Source organism: Psammomys obesus, unplaced genomic scaffold (genome assembly GCF_907164565.1).
Source record: "Psammomys obesus unplaced genomic scaffold, mPsaObe1.curated_primary_1811, whole genome shotgun sequence".
In the NCBI taxonomy this organism is placed as follows: domain Eukaryota; kingdom Metazoa; phylum Chordata; class Mammalia; order Rodentia; family Muridae; genus Psammomys; species Psammomys obesus.
This window is the reverse complement of record NW_026585742.1, coordinates 4164526-4183961: the sequence shown is the minus strand read 5'-3', so window position 1 is coordinate 4183961 and position 19436 is coordinate 4164526. Positions and strand designations below refer to the sequence as shown.

The following is a 19436-nucleotide window of genomic DNA, read 5'->3' as shown; positions in this document are numbered from 1 at the left end:
GGCACCGAAAAGAATACCTTGGTTAAGCTGATAAATAGTAATCATTTGGTACCAGTATTTGCATTTGTAGTTTTTCTGCTATAGAAGACTTGTTAGGTAAAAATGAGGCCACTGTTTGTTATCACTAAATCCCTTGATTATAAAATGTTTGATATAATCAACGGAGAATCAGTATCTGAAGTGTGAACTTTTGTTATCTATCAAATACGACCATTCATTCTTAGCTCCAAGGGTTTAGCCTTTTGTGATGAGCATTAAATCATGAAAGTGGCAGTTCTTTTATGTGGGCTAATCCACATTAAAACCTCCTTATTTTAGTCTCTGACTTATAGGTGCCAACAGCAGAGTATTACTGGATGAAGTGAAGACAGAACTTTAGCCCAGAAGAAAGCATCAAGGCTCAGACAATGGTGAGCTCACAGGCCAGTGCTGGGCATGAGGAGCAATGCATTTGAACTGAAGAAAATCCACCTCAGAGGTCCATAGTAAGTCCTTGCATTTTTATAACCATAAGAGGCAAATCACCAACACCTTAGGCTTCTCTGACTTATTCACACATGCTAGATTTACTGTCTCTCTTAATCTTGAGGAAAATATGATTACAAAAAAGTTAACCTTCTTGCTCTCGTTTTTGGTTTGACACCAGAAAAGGAAGGAAAAAAAATCAACAGAAAAGGCTAGCCCCAATTTCAAAATCAATAGCATAGGCTAGCCCCAACTTCAGCATCTTACCCAGCCATCAGGAGAATCCTTTTATCAGGCCTATCTAATCAACACCTTCAATCGATCAGGCATGTATGTATAGTCAGTGACAGAGCAGAAGAGCCAGAGCCAGGCTGCCTGTGCTATGACTGCCTCTCTGGGATTCCCCGCCCCTATCTGGGAAATGGCAGTAATGACAATGCCTAGTTCACTGAGCGCTATCAGAAATACAAGGTAAGGCCATGAGAGACGCTTGGCATTTGGAGACTATTTAATAACTGTGAGTTGTTGTTAGGTACTACTTGCTCTCCCCATACCACATGATCCAGGGGAGAAATCAGATGATGTAGAGACAGGAAAGCCCTTGCCCAGTGTCCATCAGCTACTGCTGGGACCAGGCTGTTTCCAGTGTCAGGTTTCTCCTTGGTGCAGTCCTGACATCTAAACTGATCCTTAAGAATTGAAATGATATGCCTTACTTCTCTACCTGAAAAGCTCGCATTGGCTCACTGGTCACCTTGCTGATGCCAAGGCGCTGGCTGCTGAACTCAGTGGCTAAAGATCAACTTAAGAAAAGATCCCTCTGGCTGACTTGATAAGTGGGTAGGCATGTACATGTACATTAAGGTTTCAGAAGTACTTGAGTCACTCTGTTAAAAGGAAAAAAAAAAAATCCCTGTGCAAGGTTCATTTAACCCTCACCAGATTTCTAAACTTATCCCAAATTCCTGCCAACTCCACCTACAGGAAGGATAAACACATAAAACTCAAGCACAGGACTCCGATTTATGTCACTGATGCTCACAGCCTCCCCCCATCTCCCCCTAAGGCACTACCAGGTACTGATAAGCACTTCTCTAGTGGATGCAGCCCAATCCTAAGAGGCCTGGTGCCCACTGACTGCCCTTCTAGTGTCCTAGTATTACCTCCTTAGTATTAACTTTGCCAACTTAGGAAGACAAAAGACAAGCACACTATCAAGATTTTAGTTCCAGAGTTAGAGCACAAAAAACAGAATTTTGTCTAAATCAAACCTGGAATGTAAGGAGTGTTTGGAGATGAGAACATTTTATTTCCTGACAAAAAAGAAATCTTTTTCATTTGTGATACAATAAAATCAATGAAGAAAGGGCTTCATTATAGTCAAAAGATCAATGACTCTCCTTTGGAGATAATCTTTGTATAAATAAAATATGCCAACAAGGTTGATTTAACCCCAAGGGTTTTAAACAGCCTGTATAAAACCTTTTATACACTGGCACCCAGCTGAAGCCACTGACCTTCAGGTTATTAAGCTGTATTTTAACTGCTGGAAAGGTGTGAATCATTTTTGGGTTCCTAGGGTACTGGTAGCCCCCACACTTTGTTAGGTTTTTTAACTTCTAGAGAAAGTATTTTAAGGACATTTGTTTTGACATGTTGTGCTCCTGTCTATCTCTTCCAGTGTGTCCTTTCAGCAGATTAATTTTAAGAACTAACTTCTAATTTAAAAAAAAAAAAAAAAAAAACTTTGTCTACAACAGAGGTCTAAAAGAATGATATACTACAGTAAATACAATTTTGAGCTAATATACACTGGTAATGCTTCATTAATAACTAATGAAAAATTTATTTCCATTTCTTGTTTCAAAAGAATAGCATCTGGCAAGGAGTACAGCACATTGGTAGAATATTTGTCTAGCAGATGCATGGTATCTCAGATACATACATGTATGCATGTATATACGTACCTATATACATACATACATATACACATCCAAAGAAATATATATACACGTGTATTCACATACATTCATATACACATACACATAATACATATGCAAGTATATTTACACATATATACACAGACACATACTCATTACACACATAAACACACATATATACATATATTCACATACATACATATAGATATACACATTCTATAGATATACACATATATACATACATATACACATAATACACACATACACACATATATACATATATAGATATGCACATGGAAACAAAAAGCCTCTCCGGATGTTTGATTATCTTGTTGCTTTTTTATTATCAACATTGTGTGGTGATGGGACGGAATCACCGGCCTTGAGGATTGTGGGTAAGCATTCTACCCACAAGCAACATGCCCCGCCGTTTGTCTTGCTGCGGAGTCAAGCGAGGGCTTGACTTGCTGTGTAGCACAGGGTAAACTTGAACCCATGAGCCTCTGCCTCTCTGATAGCCGGGCTTCCCGGTATGTTCTCCCATATCCAGTAGTTGGACTTTTAAAAATGCAGTAAGTATTGATATTAATAATAACCTGGGCCTATCAGGCTGTGGGGCTCAGACCTGAATCCCCACTATCTGGAAGGCCAAGGCATGAAGTTTGTAAGTTCAGGGTCAGTAAATCTTGTTTCAAAAACTTAACAGATCTGAGAGACAGAAATCTTGTCTCACTTTAATCATCTTACAAGATACAAAGCATATGTGTGACTGACGCCGGGCTGCCTCATTCGCTTTATACTCCCATAGTAACAAGGAACTGGTAATCATGGAACATTTGGTTTTGAAAACCCAATAGTGAAAAATATTTGGACTCAGCTCCTTTCCATTCTCCTGTAGCTTTCACACATAACTTGGCACCCCCAACGCTGGTCCCATGCACCACACACACGCACACACATGAGCAGTTGCCACAGTTCTAACTCCTGATGAGGAAACTAATGTCACTTTCATAGTGGTTGGAAGCCTCAACGTGCTTCTTTCGTGTGGAAAAGTACGTGAGTTCTAACTTAGCCAACACTGCCCATCTTCAGCATTTACACCTTTGGCAAGCTAGTGAGACAGGCGTGGATGGGACCCTGGGGGAGTGCCTTCACCCTTAAAAGACCTTTTAAAAGACTATCTTTCCCAAATTCCAAGACCCCAAATTCCTGCATGCCAGTTAGAATTAACAAAACTGGTACCTAGAAATTGTTTAAAACTTTCTATAAATTCCTGTCTTCAAAGGGTGAGAACAAAAAGGTTAGAGAACCACTCCTTAATCATTTGCATATTGAATACACTCTAAAAGTGGGGAGAGCTTACTGATTTTATTAATGCTTTAGGGTTTAAAAAATCAGTGCTAAGTAATTGTCACACTCAGGGGACTACATCAGAAGGTTTTTGAGTGCTCGTCCAGCCTGGGGTACAGAACAAGAATGAACCATCTCAACAAAAAGAAAAATATGCATTCAAAGCATTGCCTTTGGACCAAGTATCCAATGTGGTAATTAAATAGGTCACCAACAAGGCAGAAAACATTCAAAAGCAACTTCTAGTCTAAGAAACCCATGCAAAGGTAAAGTGAGGCAGCACTGCCTTTAGAGGACTCTAGGGAACAAAGTTCTAATATGCAAAGGGATAGCAGTGTGGTCCACAGCCTACACATGTAGTTCACATCAGGGAGACTGTTAACAGAGCACGGGAAGATGCTGTCTCTTTATGGAAGCTGGCTGGAATGATGCAGCGACATACTCTGGGCAGTACGGGAGGAATGTGGGTCTACACGGCGCTCCTGCGACAGCTAGGGGATGGATCATCCTGCTGCTGCAGACCGGGTGCAGGTCCTCCAGGAGGGAGAGAAGTAGTGGGAGGAACCCAGGGTATCACAGAACCTGTCCACACCTGCACTTAACCCTTTCGCTGCCTATCTAGCAGGAACACGTGAGGCTATTCTGTGATGCTTCTTGTCCCTTCAATAAATTTTAGTGAAATACATTGTAGTGGAAAAAAAAAGGGGGGGGGCTGCCTAGAATATAACCAATTCCAGCAACATCTAATAGCATAAATAGACACAGAAGGGGACAATGAAGTCCGAAAACACAACCACACCTAGTGATACCTCTGCAAACAAAATTGCTTTTTGACAGCCAGAGGATAGATGTAACCCTGAGCTTCGTATGATGGCTTCTGGAACTTGTGAATGTTTTTTGGACATTCATGTATTCACCTAATATCTCATAATTGCCCAATATGTGATAGGCACTATTGGAGCCCCTAAATACCTCCATTAGCCCTCATATAGCTCCCAGTCATGTTAAAATGACTGCAGACAAGTAAACTAGATTAGCTGGTAAGAGCCCTACAATAACGAAGCAGACTAGTAGAGCGGCAGGTATAAAGGGATAGCACTATTAAAAGTACTTTCTGCATATACAAAAAAAATGTCAGAAGGACGGATGCGTAAGAAATCTATGTATTCACACACACATAGAGAGAAAACTCAGCAGTACAAAGTTCATATCTGACAAAAGGAAAAAGATGCAAACACAAATGGTGGGTGAGATCTTTACATCACACATCCCACTTATGACAGCCAGCCCCCTTCCAAGCTTCCAAGTGTCTGCAGCATTTCCTTGCACTTACTACAGTGTGTCCTACCAATTCTTACTCACGCTGTAACTGTTCTAGGCTTGTGCTGCAGCAGACCGGTCTAGCAACCACCCCTAGACTTTCACTCAGCTATCCTTACCAAAGTGTCCAACCTTCCAAAAAACTGACAGCGTATGGAATCTTGGAGGAAAACTCACCTTTGAAAACATGCTCACAGATTGTGATTTAAAATTAGAACGACTGTCCACTTTGCTGCTGTCGGCTTCTCTCCTTATGGTGACACTGTCCTATATTAACCCGTAGGTATTTACTTTTTTTTTTTAACGAGGATTTTACTTTGTAGACATGCAAAGGGGCAAAGATTTTATTACATTAGCCTTAGTGAAGGATATCTTAGTCTGGGCAAGCTTCAAACAGCCATGAAAGTAATATTTTGTCACAGGCATCACATCAAACAGAGAACAAAAGGGAGAGCAAGCCACTGGGGGTGCAGTGGTGCCTGGCTTACCCGGGATGGGAATAATAGGAATATTTTCGTTGGGGACCACCCGAGGTGAGCTGCTGTCCTCCACATAGAAGTGCGCAGTCTGGAAACATTTCCTGTGTGTAAAAGACAAACATGCCACCAGTGAGCACACAAGTACACTTGGTCTAAGTTTATCATTTCAAAATCCTTCTTTAATAGCACCCCCCCCCCGCCCCACTTGAAACAGCATACAGCCCCAGTGTCAAACCCAAGGAAAAATAGTAAAATGCAAGCACAGCATTTTGCACATTGGAGGAACCCCAAATGGCTGAATAGCCATCTCCTATTACAGCCAGCTCCAACCCCAGAGCTCCAAACTACTCAGATTAAGTGAGAAGTTGGCACAGAGTAAACTCCTGCACAGGACATGAGGACTCTACCCAACATGTCTGCAGCTGACGGGTTACACGGGAACAGCCTGCATTCTGACTAACCCACACCTTGAATCCCCTCCAGCAGAGTCATCAGACAGCCAACTGTACAGCAGCACCACACTGCTTAGCCAAAGCCCCAAATCCTCAGACAGCTTTTAAAGGGGGCTTCAATAGGATAAGCATGCCCAAATCAGAGGCCCTTTCCAGACAGCATCTCATCCAGGGCAGATGCCTGCAGGTGTTTTCTGCTTGACTTCAGCTCAGCTCTCTTTTTACCTGTACTTCAAGCAAAGCAGGGAACACACACTGGTCATCACAGGACAGGCAGGGAACAGAAAGGCTATGAGCAGCCCAGGCAGCCTCTGCCTGAGCACTGGCCAGCCCTCAGCTTTCCAACATCCACGTCACTGCTTGCTGAGGCCTTAATGAGCTGCCGGAAGCACAAACTGAATATTTAATGAGACTGCTCGGTGTGAATGGCTATTGTGACCAGAGAAGGGTCCCTGTTCATCTGGCGGAGGGCCTTTACAATAGCTGGGCCTACTGCTGGGTCTTTTAGCCGGGCAGACGGCATCCTTCTAGTGCTCCCAGTCAGTAGGCTCAGTCCCGCTCCGCTTGCATTTCACGCCAAGCAGCATTTACACACCATGGCTTTGCACTTTCGGGGTCTGTATTCCAACTACTAGGGACACGTCAACTTTTCTTCAGGGTATCTTTGCTCATCTAATGAAAAAATAATTCTGGGGTGTGTTTAGGAAGGCAAAGAAAGTGGGTGATGGTGGAGAGGTAGGAGGGGGGGAGATCAATACTTCTAACAAACCAAATTAAAATCCCTGCAAGAATGAGGAGACCAAGCATCATGCGGCTTTCCCACAGTAGGGTGCTGTAGCCCTGCTATCACCAATGCCACTAAAAAAGAGCACTTGTCCCAGAAGGAAGACTTTTCCTTTAAATGGTCCGTGTTTTTACATGGAAAGGGGACTTTTCTAGAGCGAGCCTGCGTTGTTCTTCCAAGGTATAGGGGTTCCTGGACATAAATGACTCCAAGCCTACATCTACTACAGGATTAGCCTTAAAGAACACCGAGAGAAGGTGAGTGTTTTCTGCATTTGTAACGGAAGTAAAGAACCAAGGGTTTATTACTACACTCAAAGCCTTTACTTTGCTTGGGGTAAGATGCATGAACTGTGGGGCCCTGGCCCTAACCATGTGATGCCAAATCCATATGAAAAATACGACAATCATATTTGAAATGCCAACTTCTTTCTGGTTTTAAATTAGTTGTTAATTTTTACCTTTGGCTTTTTTTCCCCCTTCCCTTTTATCATCTGCTGTGTACACAGATTTCCAGGATTCAACACTGAGGCTGAAACATGTGCCATGGACACTACAAATGAATGGGAGCCTTGCTTATTCAGGGCCATAGCTCTTGGCATTCTGCTTTTGTTTAGTTTCTCAACAGCCTGAACAAGTTCTCGATGTTACTCAGAATAACGTCACACAGCACAGCAGCTCAGCTTCAAAACACAGCGACCAATGAACAACAGCAACAATGGAAATATAACTACCTAATAACTTCTGGGCTGGAAATAGTGGCAAATGAGTGATCCCATCACTCCAGAGGTCAGAGGTGGAGGTAAAAGGATTGTAAGTTCAAGACCAGCTTAAGCTAGCAGTATGAGACAAGTCTCAAAAAAAAAAAAAAAGTTTGTATTTTAAGGCTGCAAATGACTATGCCTGTCTATTATTTCTAAAAGAGAAAGCAGTTAGCTCATGGGATTACATTCCTGGCAAAGTTACTGTTAAAGCCAGACAGCTTAGAAAGGAACAAACCACGGTGCGAATTACTGTTTCCTAGAGATCAGGCAGTCCAGCCAGTCCTTCTGCTATGTGGAGAACAGCAGCCTATTATCTTTGGGGGAAAAAAAGCTGTGGGTACTGAAGCAAACCTCGCTCCCGGGCCCCAGGTGTTGCTGCTTCTAATGGACTGTCCCTGGAGCAGAGTAACTCTGTGATTGCCAATGCAAAGCTGGCAACAGGGCTGGGGTCAGGAACCTGGGAGAGAAAGCTATGCACATCTGTGCCTTGCTGCGTGTCACATGCTTTTATCCTGCGCGGTGACATGGGTGAACAAGTCACTGCAGAACCTGGGGAAACTTCTCCCTTTGAATGAAAGTTTTTCAGGCCCGTGGCAGATGTTAACTCAGGTCATGTCACAGCATCACATGTCTCTCCCACTGTTCATCATCCTCAAAACCAGTTCCTTGAGCCTAGCTAAACACTGGAGTAATTTAGAAAGAACTACACAAGGAACTAATGATCCTTTTGGAGAGATGCTTGAACACAAAGCAACAAATGGAAAAATCAATTAAAATCACCTTAAGCCCTCCTCCTTCCTCTAACCACTATTAACATTTTGGGGGATTATCCTTCCCTATTTTTGTTCATTTGCTTATTTAAAATTCCTTCATTTTCAGTGATGTTGAGAGCAGGAAAAACAAGACAGACAAGGACTCTGTCTTCATGGCACTTAAGTTTTCATAAGAAAGAGAGAACCACAAATATGTCAACAGTTACGGGAAAATACAGCTCAAAGGGTCGTAATTAACTGATAAAGGTGAAGGGAAGTTGTGCCATTTGAGCTGAGACCTGAAAGTGAAGGACAGCTACAGCGGTAGTGGAAGGCCATTCTAGGCAGAACTAGCACTGTATAAACTATCTTAGAACAGAGCAAACCTGGCATCTGTTGAAACTAAATAGAGGAGCCCATACGGCTGGATCTGGATAGAAGGGTAAGAACCCCAGCACAGAAGACCCAGGAGGCCTTTGTTGGCTTCTGTTACAGTCTAAGAGCCAGGCAGGGCCAGTGAGGACACCAGCCTATGCTGTGACACACTCTTAGCTATCTGTTTGAACAAGCTCACTTGGGCTGCTGTGTGAGAGATGGTCCATAGGGCATCAAGGAGGTAACGAGAACATCAACCAAGGACTATGCTGTAATCATTCCAAAACTCAGGTGTGTGTTTGTGCATAAAACATGTGGTAGTACTGGGAGCTGAGCCTACAGCTTCACACATGATAAATGCTCTACCACTGGGCTACCTCTCCAGCCACACTTTATATATCAATAACAAACTACAGTCCTCCCATGGACATACATCCCTTCTAACAAACCCAGATGACATCCTCATTTCTAGTGTTTGCCTAACCTTCCCCCTCATTGTTAGAGTCACTGCTTTAACGACCACTTACTAAGAGTCTATCCTGGGGCCAGGGTCCTAGCACTGTTTCATTGCACTCTCCAAATGTGACGATCGTTTTGTGTGTGTGTGTGTGTGTGTGTGTGTGTGTGTGTGTGTACACAAATCCTATACTTTGGTTTTACCTTTCCAATAAGGCAGATGGATATTGTATGGCATTGTATTTTAATTTGTTCATTTCTGAAAAGTCCCGTGAAAAAGGTTTCTTTCTTGATGTTTAGCAAGATACGGGGGGGGGGGGGGGGGGAAGAAGGCAGGGATTTTGGAGAAAAAGAAAAATACCCACAAGTTCCAATTCTTCTAAACTTCTCCCTTGGCTTTGTTCAAAGAAGCAGGGTTGGCCCTGAATTTGAGCCCAGGGGAATAGAGACAGAATTTCTCAAAGTGTTCTTAAGTATGTCACTGAGTATGCAATTTCAATTTTCTTTGTAGTTTCAATTCGCTTTCAACCAACACAGCCTAACAATCCCTCTTGAATGAGCAGATTTCTAGGATGGTGAAAAGCCATTTCCAAAATTGCTTTACCATGAATGTATTTGTGCAAGTAGTGTTATAGAAATGGAAAACAAAGTAGATCATGTTTAGAATAAAGAAGAAATGTATTTATAAGTTTGGTTACAAATTACAGCCTAGTTCATCACCACCATACATTTTATGCTTTTTCATCTCCCACCCCACCGGATGCTCACCTCTCCCTTTAAGGAGCCTGGGCCAGGCAACAGTATTTTCACCAAAATGACATCATTGGTGTATTGATAATCCAAATTAATTATCTTCTGTCTTCCCTAATCTACACTAGCAGTATTTATTTTTCTGATACTTAAGAGTGTCTAAATTTGGAGATTCCTTGGAGTTTGGAGGGTCCCTGGAGATAGACTATCGTTTCTCTGTGTACCTGCCTGTTGTACCATCCTTACAGCAGCCTATGAGTCAACAGTGGTTATTAACACAAGTCCAGACCTCTTTGGTTTAAGGAGGCCATGCAGGACAAAGCCCAGACCTGGTGGCAACCACCTGAGAGGGCCTAATTGGGACCCAGCCCCATGGGTTGTGGAGTCCCTCCCTGAGAAGCTGGTGTGTGCTGCTCCTGGTAACAGCTTTTGTGGCAAGGGGACAAGTGGTTCCAGAGATTTTCTGGTGCTGTCACTAAGAAGCCACTGAAAATGAAAACAACAACAAAATTTAAATGGAAGGTGGGCAGTATCATAAAAGAGCCCATAAAAGTTATATGACAATTTACAGGAGCCCATATGCATGAGAAAAGTCACTGTGACTTCAAGGGTGTTAACACACGGTATTAAGGGCACAGAGAGATTTTGTGCAGCACATACTTGCTTAGGAATGTCAAAGTTCTCAGTCCCACTTCGGTTAGAACCTATATGCCAGAAATAGGGTGGCAGCTGGCTGAGGGAGGCGGTGCACTTATGTAATCCCATTACTGGGGAGAAGGTGGATCTCTGAGTTCAAGGACAGTTTGATCTACACAGTGAGTTCCAGGACATCTACACTGTGAGAACCTGTCTCAAAAACAAAAATAAGAAGAACAGTGTGGCATTCTGGGATAGGATGACAAACTACACTTCTATATACACAGAATAAAAGTCTTTTTTTTTTGGGGGGGGGGCTAAAATACAGAAAAGACATTGTTCAGTTATTCCCTCCTTTGGATAATTCTTAAATCACCCTTGTGACTTACTCTGCCTGTCTGACAGCAAAAGTCCTTTTAATTTCCGTGAAAGAACTAAATTTGTGGTATTTACTTAAACATCAATTACTGTGCGGTATTCTGGTTTCTTCAGTTCCCAGTGTCTGTCTACATGAAGAATCTGGAAGGCATAGGGGGACGTGACTTCCTACCATACAACTTCATCAATGAAGAAGTATTATGAGACACTAGAGTGAACACCTCCAGAAGGGTGCAGGAAGGGGACGACCTCACATGCACGATGTACTTTCTCAGTTCAAGCCAGTGGTTGGAGGAGACGGAATGGGAGACATATCTCTCCTGCTTCTTCAGTTGGTCAAGATTCTGGCTTGTCTCTCCCACAGTAAGCATCCTGCCATAATGAGACAGTCTCCAAAAGCCACACACCTTGAAGGTACACAGGCCTCCAAACACATGTGGTGCTGGATCAATGCCACCCAATGTATTAATCTAGCATCACTTCCACAGAAGTTCAAGACAGCCAGACAGGAACAGTTTTCTTCCGTAGTCATCCCTCTCTGAGAAAGCGAACATGGACTTGTACATTTTAGAATGGTTTCTAAAAAAGCCTTCACTGGAAGTAAAAATGATAACAGGGGGTGAGGTGTGATCTTTTCTCCAGCACTTTTTCTAGTCTGTGGATTCCGCTTAGCAGCTCCCCAGGTCTCAAGGCCACCTCCCACCACTGTGGTCCAGAACTGTGGGATGTCTGGCTTTTGTTTTCCTTCTTTTGAACAATGTGCATGTGTGTGTGTGACTTTTAGAAGTCCAGAGGACACTTGAGGCTTATGGGTCATCAAATGTTGTTCTTTAGCTAACATTTCTGAAAATAACTTTCCATTCTTTCAAATAAGAGACCTATTTTGAGGAGAGGGATTTTGTCAACACTCGAGCATTGTACTGTTCTGACAGCAAAAGCTGTCTGTCATCAGGATGCTGCAGACAGTGACCTGCATCAGCTGTCAGCTTCCAGTCCTCAGCTCTCACCCAAGCACACAAGGTGCCGCCACATGGCAGGTTCGGCTGTTTTTAATTGGCCCTCATGACTAATGACACGCACACAAACAGCTGCTCCAATAGCATAATCCAGTTACGGAGCCTTGCTCTGCCAACGATACAGAGCAAACTACAAAGATGAGCAGGAAAACTTGAGGTTTTTAGCACCCTTCCCTCTTCCTTCCAGGAATCTCACACAGACTTGAGGCAGAACACCCAGAGGGCCTGCACTTCTGCAGAACACACTCCCGTTCTGTGGCTTCTGTTTTGGCCAGGTGCCTGGTTAGATGACCTCTGGTGTGGGCTAGCAATTTTCTTCCATCTCTTTCTGCTTGCCTGACAAGTGTTTGTGAGTAAGTAGGCAACCAATACCTTTTCTGAAACAAAGGGTAGACACTGAGTCTAGGATGCGTCTAGTATCTAAAGTGGCACTTAGCAGTGTTTTCTATAAAAAAAAAAAAAAAAAAAAAAAAAAAAAAAAAAAAAAAAAAAAAAAGCCCCTCTAATGGCAGCAGGAGCTTCTGAGACTTACAGACTTTTGGCCCAGAGTGTCCATCCTTTTGACAATCTTGTTTCCATTCTCAGTCTTTAGCTGGGTCCAGCACTGTTTCTCTAGTGCTGTAGTTGCTGGGCTATGGGCTGGAGGGGAATCCTAACACGGTTTTCAGATATAAAAACTCGCAAGTGCAAACTAAACAAATGTTGGTATACACTCACTATCTTCAAATTAAGCTCAATGGTTTTATAATCATACCAGAGTATGAAAGGGTTTGTTAGCAGTGTGGAAACATAATTCTAATTGCAGACTACAGTGGGCAGTTGGCTGAGCCGCTACTGAATATTAATTAAGCAATCTTAAACGATTCATAGACTTCCCTCATTTGAATTTACAGTGCTGTACCCACTAATAATCTCATTTATTTTCATGTTGTCAGGAATAGAAATCCCATTAATATTTACTTTTGTAAATGGGTGTGTTGCTTTGAAGTTTGTATGCGTAAGAGCCATTGATTAATGCAAGGCTGCAAACAGTAACGGGCCATCAAAGAGAGAGATTGAGAGCTGTGTTAAAAAGGCTCAGACTGATTTATTAGGGCAAAATGTTTCCAGAAACAGAAGTGACAAACAATAAAAGGGAAAGGCTGTGCATATCGCCGGGCTTTCCCTCAGGAGTGTCTGCCTGAAGCTACTCCCGGCCCAGCTTGGAAGGCAGCCCGACTCAGTTCTAAGTTGAGATTTTTTCATACACAACAACTCACTTGCCGTTAAGTTGTCCTTACTGCCTGTTAAGTGATCCGGTTTATGCAGCTAAGTTTATACAAGTGCAGTCTCCAGAATGGCTCTTCCAGCATGAAAGATTCAGAAACCAAAATATGCTTCTAGTTGGCATATTTTCTAAGCCATGAAAGGGGACACAAAATCTGACAAATCAGAAAGTGCTTTGGGGGAATATTAAAATGGCATGTTTCACATCAGGGCTGCTGGGATTCCTGGACATGTGGTTGACACACTCTGGACAAGTGGAGTGTGCAGTGTGAAAGGGGAGGGAAAGAAAGGGAGAGAAAAGAGAAAAAACACCCAAAAGATGGATAGACAGGAGAGGGACTGCAGACATTAAGTGAGGAGAAAAATCTTCCCAGATATTTGGGCCTTTATGTGGATAGCAACAATGTCCTAATTCATTCCTGCTACAAGTGAAAGTGGCAAAAAAATGATTTTTTTTTTTTTTGTGATTTCTACAAAGTGATTTCTACAGTGAGGATGTCATTGGATGATACAGACGCCTGTAGTGACTTTCTGTAAATAATGGGAGGAACTGAACAAACTGCAGACATAAACGTCGCCTCAGGATAAAAGTTTTTCTCCCTCGACATTATTTTTGCAGCTCCATAGAGATGACTGCTGGGAAGGGGTGACTTTCCAGGAACAGGAAGCAGGGTCAATCCCTAAGCCACACCCAGTAACCCAAGCATGCTCTTTTCAACATTTCAGCCACGTCCAAGGAAATGAGACCCTCACAGTTCATCTGCAGGACTCAGTGGAGACCTAAGAATGGCTTGACACCAGGGTCTTTGGCAGTTGCTGTGCCTTTGCACTCTAGCCTGGAATGTTTGAGCACCCAGGAAAAGGCTCCAGGTGCTCACCACCGAGGCCAGACCTACTGACATGAGGCAGTTAAGAGCATCATTGAAGTCTAGACCAGTTCAAGTAGGAGGGGAGGAACACACATCATCTTTCTGAGGTACCATCTAAAATGGTCTGCTAACTGCTTCTTTCCTAAACATAATGACTATTTTACTGTAATGTTCTTATGTTTTTGTTTGGCTTTGTGGAGCAGGATCTCTACATAGTCCTGGAACTCACTATGTAGATCAGGCTGGTCTCGAACTCAGATATCTACTTGCCTCTGCCTCCTCAGTGCTGGGATTAAAGGTGTGCAGCACCATGTCTGGCTTGCTGTAATATTCTCAATAGCCTTCATATTTCAGGATCTAAGAAGGTGCAATGTACTTTTTCACTGAATTTCCCCATTGCAGCAGTACTTGTGAAACTTGGGACGAGGTCTCCAAAAACACGTCACTGTCATCCAGTTGAAATTTCCAATGATCAAGAACTGACTATGATTAAAAAAAGAAAAGCACCCACACAAGAACTTTGTAACAAGTTTCTCCATCTGAAGAGACTATTTAAAGCATCGTTTCTCAAGCTGTGGGACATGGCCCCTTTGGGGACTGAGTGACCTTCCATAAGGGTCACATATCAGATGTCCTGACTATCAGATATTTACATTACAATTCATAATGCTAGGAAAAGTACAACCAATAAAGGTGATTTTATGGCTGGGGGTCACCAACACAAGGAACTGTATGAAAGGGTCCCAGCATTAGCAAGGTTGAGAACCACTGTTTTCGACAAATAGTGCAGAGGAGAAAACCAGGTGGTTCGATCTTATTTATAGTAAAATGGCAGCACACTGGGAGTATGCTGACATTACTGCTACATGTCTAGTGACTCAGCAAAAAGGTCGTGGTGCCCAGCAGATACACATGCTGCTAAGGGAAGCCCCTCAGAATCAGAGGTGGAGGGCGGTGTGGTGCCATCTAGCAAAGCACCGCCCGCGATGACACCAGTTTCCTGAGTTCATCCTGCCGCTGTATTCACCCATGTGCAAAATGACACATTAACAAAGCTATTCAGTGTAGTCTTGTGCTGTCAGAAAATCGGCAGCCTTGGAGGATTGTTCAAATAGATCATGGTATGCCTATCTTAACCCCCCCCCCCACACACAAAAAGAATAGAGGATCTATAGATGCCTAGAGAAAACTGTGTTGTCGCAAACAAAGGTGACAGAGATATCCCTATTTGTTTAGATATATAACTTGAATAATACATAAACTAGCAAAGATGACCACCTATTTGTGAGGAAGTGGGGAGTAGGGCAGGCTGATGGAACTGTGAGGGTATATATGACTTTAAAGTTTATTATTTTAGATGATGTAAAATACTACTTATTCAAAATTTAAGCCAACTTTTTTTTTTTAACTTTAATACCTGAGTCTGTTTATTATAGTTTTGTCCTTAGCCTACACCTTTCATGATCTGGGGCCTCAGAGGCTTGGTCCTGTCTTGTGTCCATAAAAGAATAGTTATGGAAAGCACTGTAGAAAGCTGGGGGAGAAGGCTGATGCCACATCAGGGTCGTGCAGCTACGGCAACTGTGTGGAGTGCTACCCTTTCGGCATCTCTGAGGCTTCTCTTCTCTCAGGCCACGAGAAGAGATGAGAGAGAGGAGGGGGCGATGTAGACATGGAGGCTGGTAGAGGCTGCTTGTCCTACTGTATTCCAGCCTCCAACAGCAGCTTGGAAGAGGTGGCAGCCTGTGCACCAGAGAACTATTCGTATAGACCTGGGGCGGTAGTTGAGGCGCGTGGGTGCAGTGTAAGGGCAAGTGAGTTAGGGACCGTAAGCATTCAGAACACACCAGGGGCTGGGTAGCTGTACGCTTTGGAGGAATCACATCGGCAAGAAGAGCAGGAAGCCTTGAGCCCCTGAGGATAGAGACTCTATCGGTCCAGCTCTTCTTTAGGGAACACAGCACAGAGCAGGAAACAAAGGACCTGCTTGAGATCCAGCTGCCTGACTGCAGGCCCCAGGTCAGCAGGACTGCCTGGCCAAGTCACTTACCTTCTCAGAGCCTTCATGTCTCCCTCTTCTTGGGTAATAACTGAGAAGGTCATACATGCTGCCTAATCTAATCTTTAGGGCCAGTCTATGAAGAAGAGTTCTCAATAGACCCATTATCTAGATGGAAAAAAAAAACTGAGTCTCAAAGAGATCCCTGAAGATCCCTGGAGAGCCAGGAAGTGGTAGAACTAACATCACAAACCACAGGTCTCTGAGTCAAGGTCTGTGTTCGTAGCCACACTATTTTAAAAAAACTGCATTTTATACCGGGCAACTCGCAGATAAGACAGAGCCCCTATATGCCTGTGGGTCCTCAAGATGATTTGTAGCTTGGACCTAGGTGGAACTGACACATTCCCCTCAGTCTTAGGTAGAGAAGTATCAGATTTCTTGTAACAAAGCCCAGACATGATGCATCTACTCATTGAAGCGCACAGGCCTGAACCACCTCTACGTCCCTACTCAAGGCCAGGCACAGTCTGAGTACTGTGTCTTCGAGCCCTAGAGGTTGGACGACCTTTGTGTTGTACACAAGGCATGCTGGTTCTTTAAAGGACGACAGGAAGAAATGCCATCACAGACCAGGCATAAGCGTTGTTCATGTGATTTCAGTTGAAGATAAGTCATCATGAACTGGGTTAAGTGATGTCCATCAAAAAAATGTCATCAGGAACTTGGTATAAAAACTGTTCATGTGATGTATGTGGAAGAAATGTCATCAGGAACTGGGTATTAGCAGTTGTTCATGTGATGTCTACGGAAGAAATGTCATCATGGACTGGGCATAACAACTGTTCACGTGATGTCCATAGACCCCTCTCTTTTAAGGTAAGATTTTTGAATTTAAAGCTAAAAAGAGAGGTTTCTGGTTCCATTTTTTAAAAAATTGTTTTGAAAGTATACTAGAAATCAAAAACTTCAATAGTTTAAAAAAAAAAAAAGATCATAGGAATAATGACATCACCAGTGTCCACGAGCCAAGTGCAGGGCCAGAACTGTGCAGCATAAGACAGGCAGCCATGGGCTTTCTCAGTAACCTATCAAAATCCCTCCTCAGGCATTACAGCTTGATTATTATGGGAATAGACCTGAAATTTCATCTACTACAACCAACAGAGACAAAGCCATTCCATGTGTTAGATATAAGTTTTATAAATTGGTTTACTGAAGGCAAAAAGGTACTACTTATGACCCAGGTCGATTAACTACCCTACTTAATAATTTAGTATTATAATATTATTAATTTAAAACAGTTTATGGGAGATAAGGCTTATGTAAATATTCTCAAGAGTTTCAAGTACAGTAATTAAGACTACATTTACAACTTTTAATTGTTTTGCATAAAATTCTTCAGGTTAGTACTCAGAGTATTAAGAATTCATATTCATGCACACTTACTTCTTTATGGAAAAGCACATTTGTCAATTTTCTGTCTTTTCCCTGGTTTTAACCCCTTATTTATGAAATGAGATACTTTTCATTCATAAGGATTATGCTTTTTGTGAAAAGACAAAGCTCTAAACATGCATTATGCTCTTTTGAAAAAAAACAAAGCTTTAAACATGCAAGATCTGAAGGTTTTTTTTTTTTTTAAAGAAAACGGATGCAACATACACACAGACACGCAAACATAGCGTGCCCACAGTACTACCAATGAAGACAGAAAATACGGCCCAGCCCACAGAAAAAAAGCAAAGCAAGCACGCGCTGGAGCTGCTGCAATGGACAGCGGCTACCTGGAGGCACCACTGGTCTTTATAGATCTTACTGCATGTGGTAGAACGCGTGAACATCAGCGTTTTCTCTCTAGAAGACTTCCACCCCCACAGCAACAAAACAGAAGTTCCGCAAGCCAGTCCCAGCCATTGAGACTCCCCCATTACGCTGGGCCGCCCTCACCTGCTCCCCTTCTCGCCTCTCTCCCCAGAAGAAGGCACTTCACGGGAACGTCTGGGAAAGCCCTGGGACTTTATTTTGTTACACCCTCTAAATGGACAAAAGACAAAAGAGAACATGTGTAGAAGACAGTATTTCAATTGGCCACCCAGCGTCGCACACCAAAGCCCTCCCTCCAAACATCCCTACTAGCAAGGCTTCATCTGTGACATTTTCAAAAGGGGAAACTCATGGGCAAAAATGGCCAGTGTTAGGGAGGTCTCAGTGCTAAGGCAAGAAACACAGGCAGGTTTGTTCTTCAAGGCAATGGTTTATGCATCCAAAGGTGGCATTATGTTGGTAGAAGTCAGGGGGTCACACTCATGACCTCATCCAGATGTCCGCTCTTCACCTCTGCTGGCACACTGTCCCAGCAAACAGACAGCTCCGAAGAGTATAGGAATTCCCAGAACTTGCTGGGTCTCCACTGCCCAGTGTCTATCACGTGGCCTGCCTTCTGCCACCAATTTCTCTGCATTAGGCAGATCAGGGGCTTTGTCTTTTCAGTGTGTGTTCTTGTCACTTCTGGATAATCACTTTTACATCGAAGGCACTGCAGACAGACAGGGCCAGTACTTGGCAAGTTATTGCTCTATGTAGAGTCTCTTCAACATTTAAATACTTCAGCATCTGAGAGCTGCCTGTCTATGCGAAGGATGCACTTTCTGACAAATGCAAACACTTTCAGGTGGCTGATCATAGTTGGTGGCCCCAAGCCACCCGGGCTGTAGGATTTCACACTGAAATGATCCTTATTCTAAGTCTCTGGAAAGATAAACTCTAATAAATAACCTTCTCTTTAGTGGGATCCCTGCACAGAAACCCAAGGTCAGGGACACTGTTTACCTCTTAGCAACCGCTTCCTTCTGGGAACAAACACCTCTAGCTTCCTAGTGTTAATGTTTTCCCTTTCCTGTCATAAACAAGCTCCAAGTTACCTTGGTCAGTACTGGACTGACTGTTACACAAAAGTGCTCGCCATAGGAGCCAACCTTGGAGAAAGTAGAACTTGATTGGGAACAAGGTTGAAGGGGGGAGGGGCTGTGGGCGTCCAGAACTTCCTGTCTCCCTCTGTTGAGACTGTTCTGTCACTACAATGACTGTCCCCGAAACATCATGAACACGTTGTGTGGCTGCAAACACTAATCCGAAGAAACCCAAGTATGTTGGAATGTTTTTATAAATTTTCATAAAAACTTGAAATTTGCAGCTTCCTGCAATATTTAGACTTTTAAAAAACCCTTAGCCCTGCTCTGAATTCTGCCAGCTTTACTCTTTCGGGGATTTTGGAGCAGAGCCTGCTATCTCTGCAGCTTTTCCTCGCACACAGTCGCAGGCTCTTGAGACCCCCACCCATAAACTGACAAGACTGTAGTGAGAAACAAATGCCGTAAATCAGT

General features: G+C 43.1%; 1 protein-coding gene across 2 annotated transcripts in view; it reads right to left on the bottom strand.

Moving 5' to 3' along the window:
- Ptprg (protein tyrosine phosphatase receptor type G) overlaps positions 1-19436 on the bottom strand; it is a 683725-nt gene that overhangs the window by 41794 nt on the left and 622495 nt on the right. The window contains exons 14-15 of one of the 2 annotated variants that reach the window (XM_055599059.1): positions 18001-18087; positions 5564-5655 (exon numbers count right to left, since the gene is read on the bottom strand). In XM_055599059.1, coding sequence (XP_055455034.1) covers positions 5564-5655; positions 18001-18087 — 179 coding nt within the window. The remainder of the gene's footprint in view (positions 1-5563; positions 5656-18000; positions 18088-19436) is intronic. The other variant, XM_055599058.1, reaches the window with a different exon arrangement.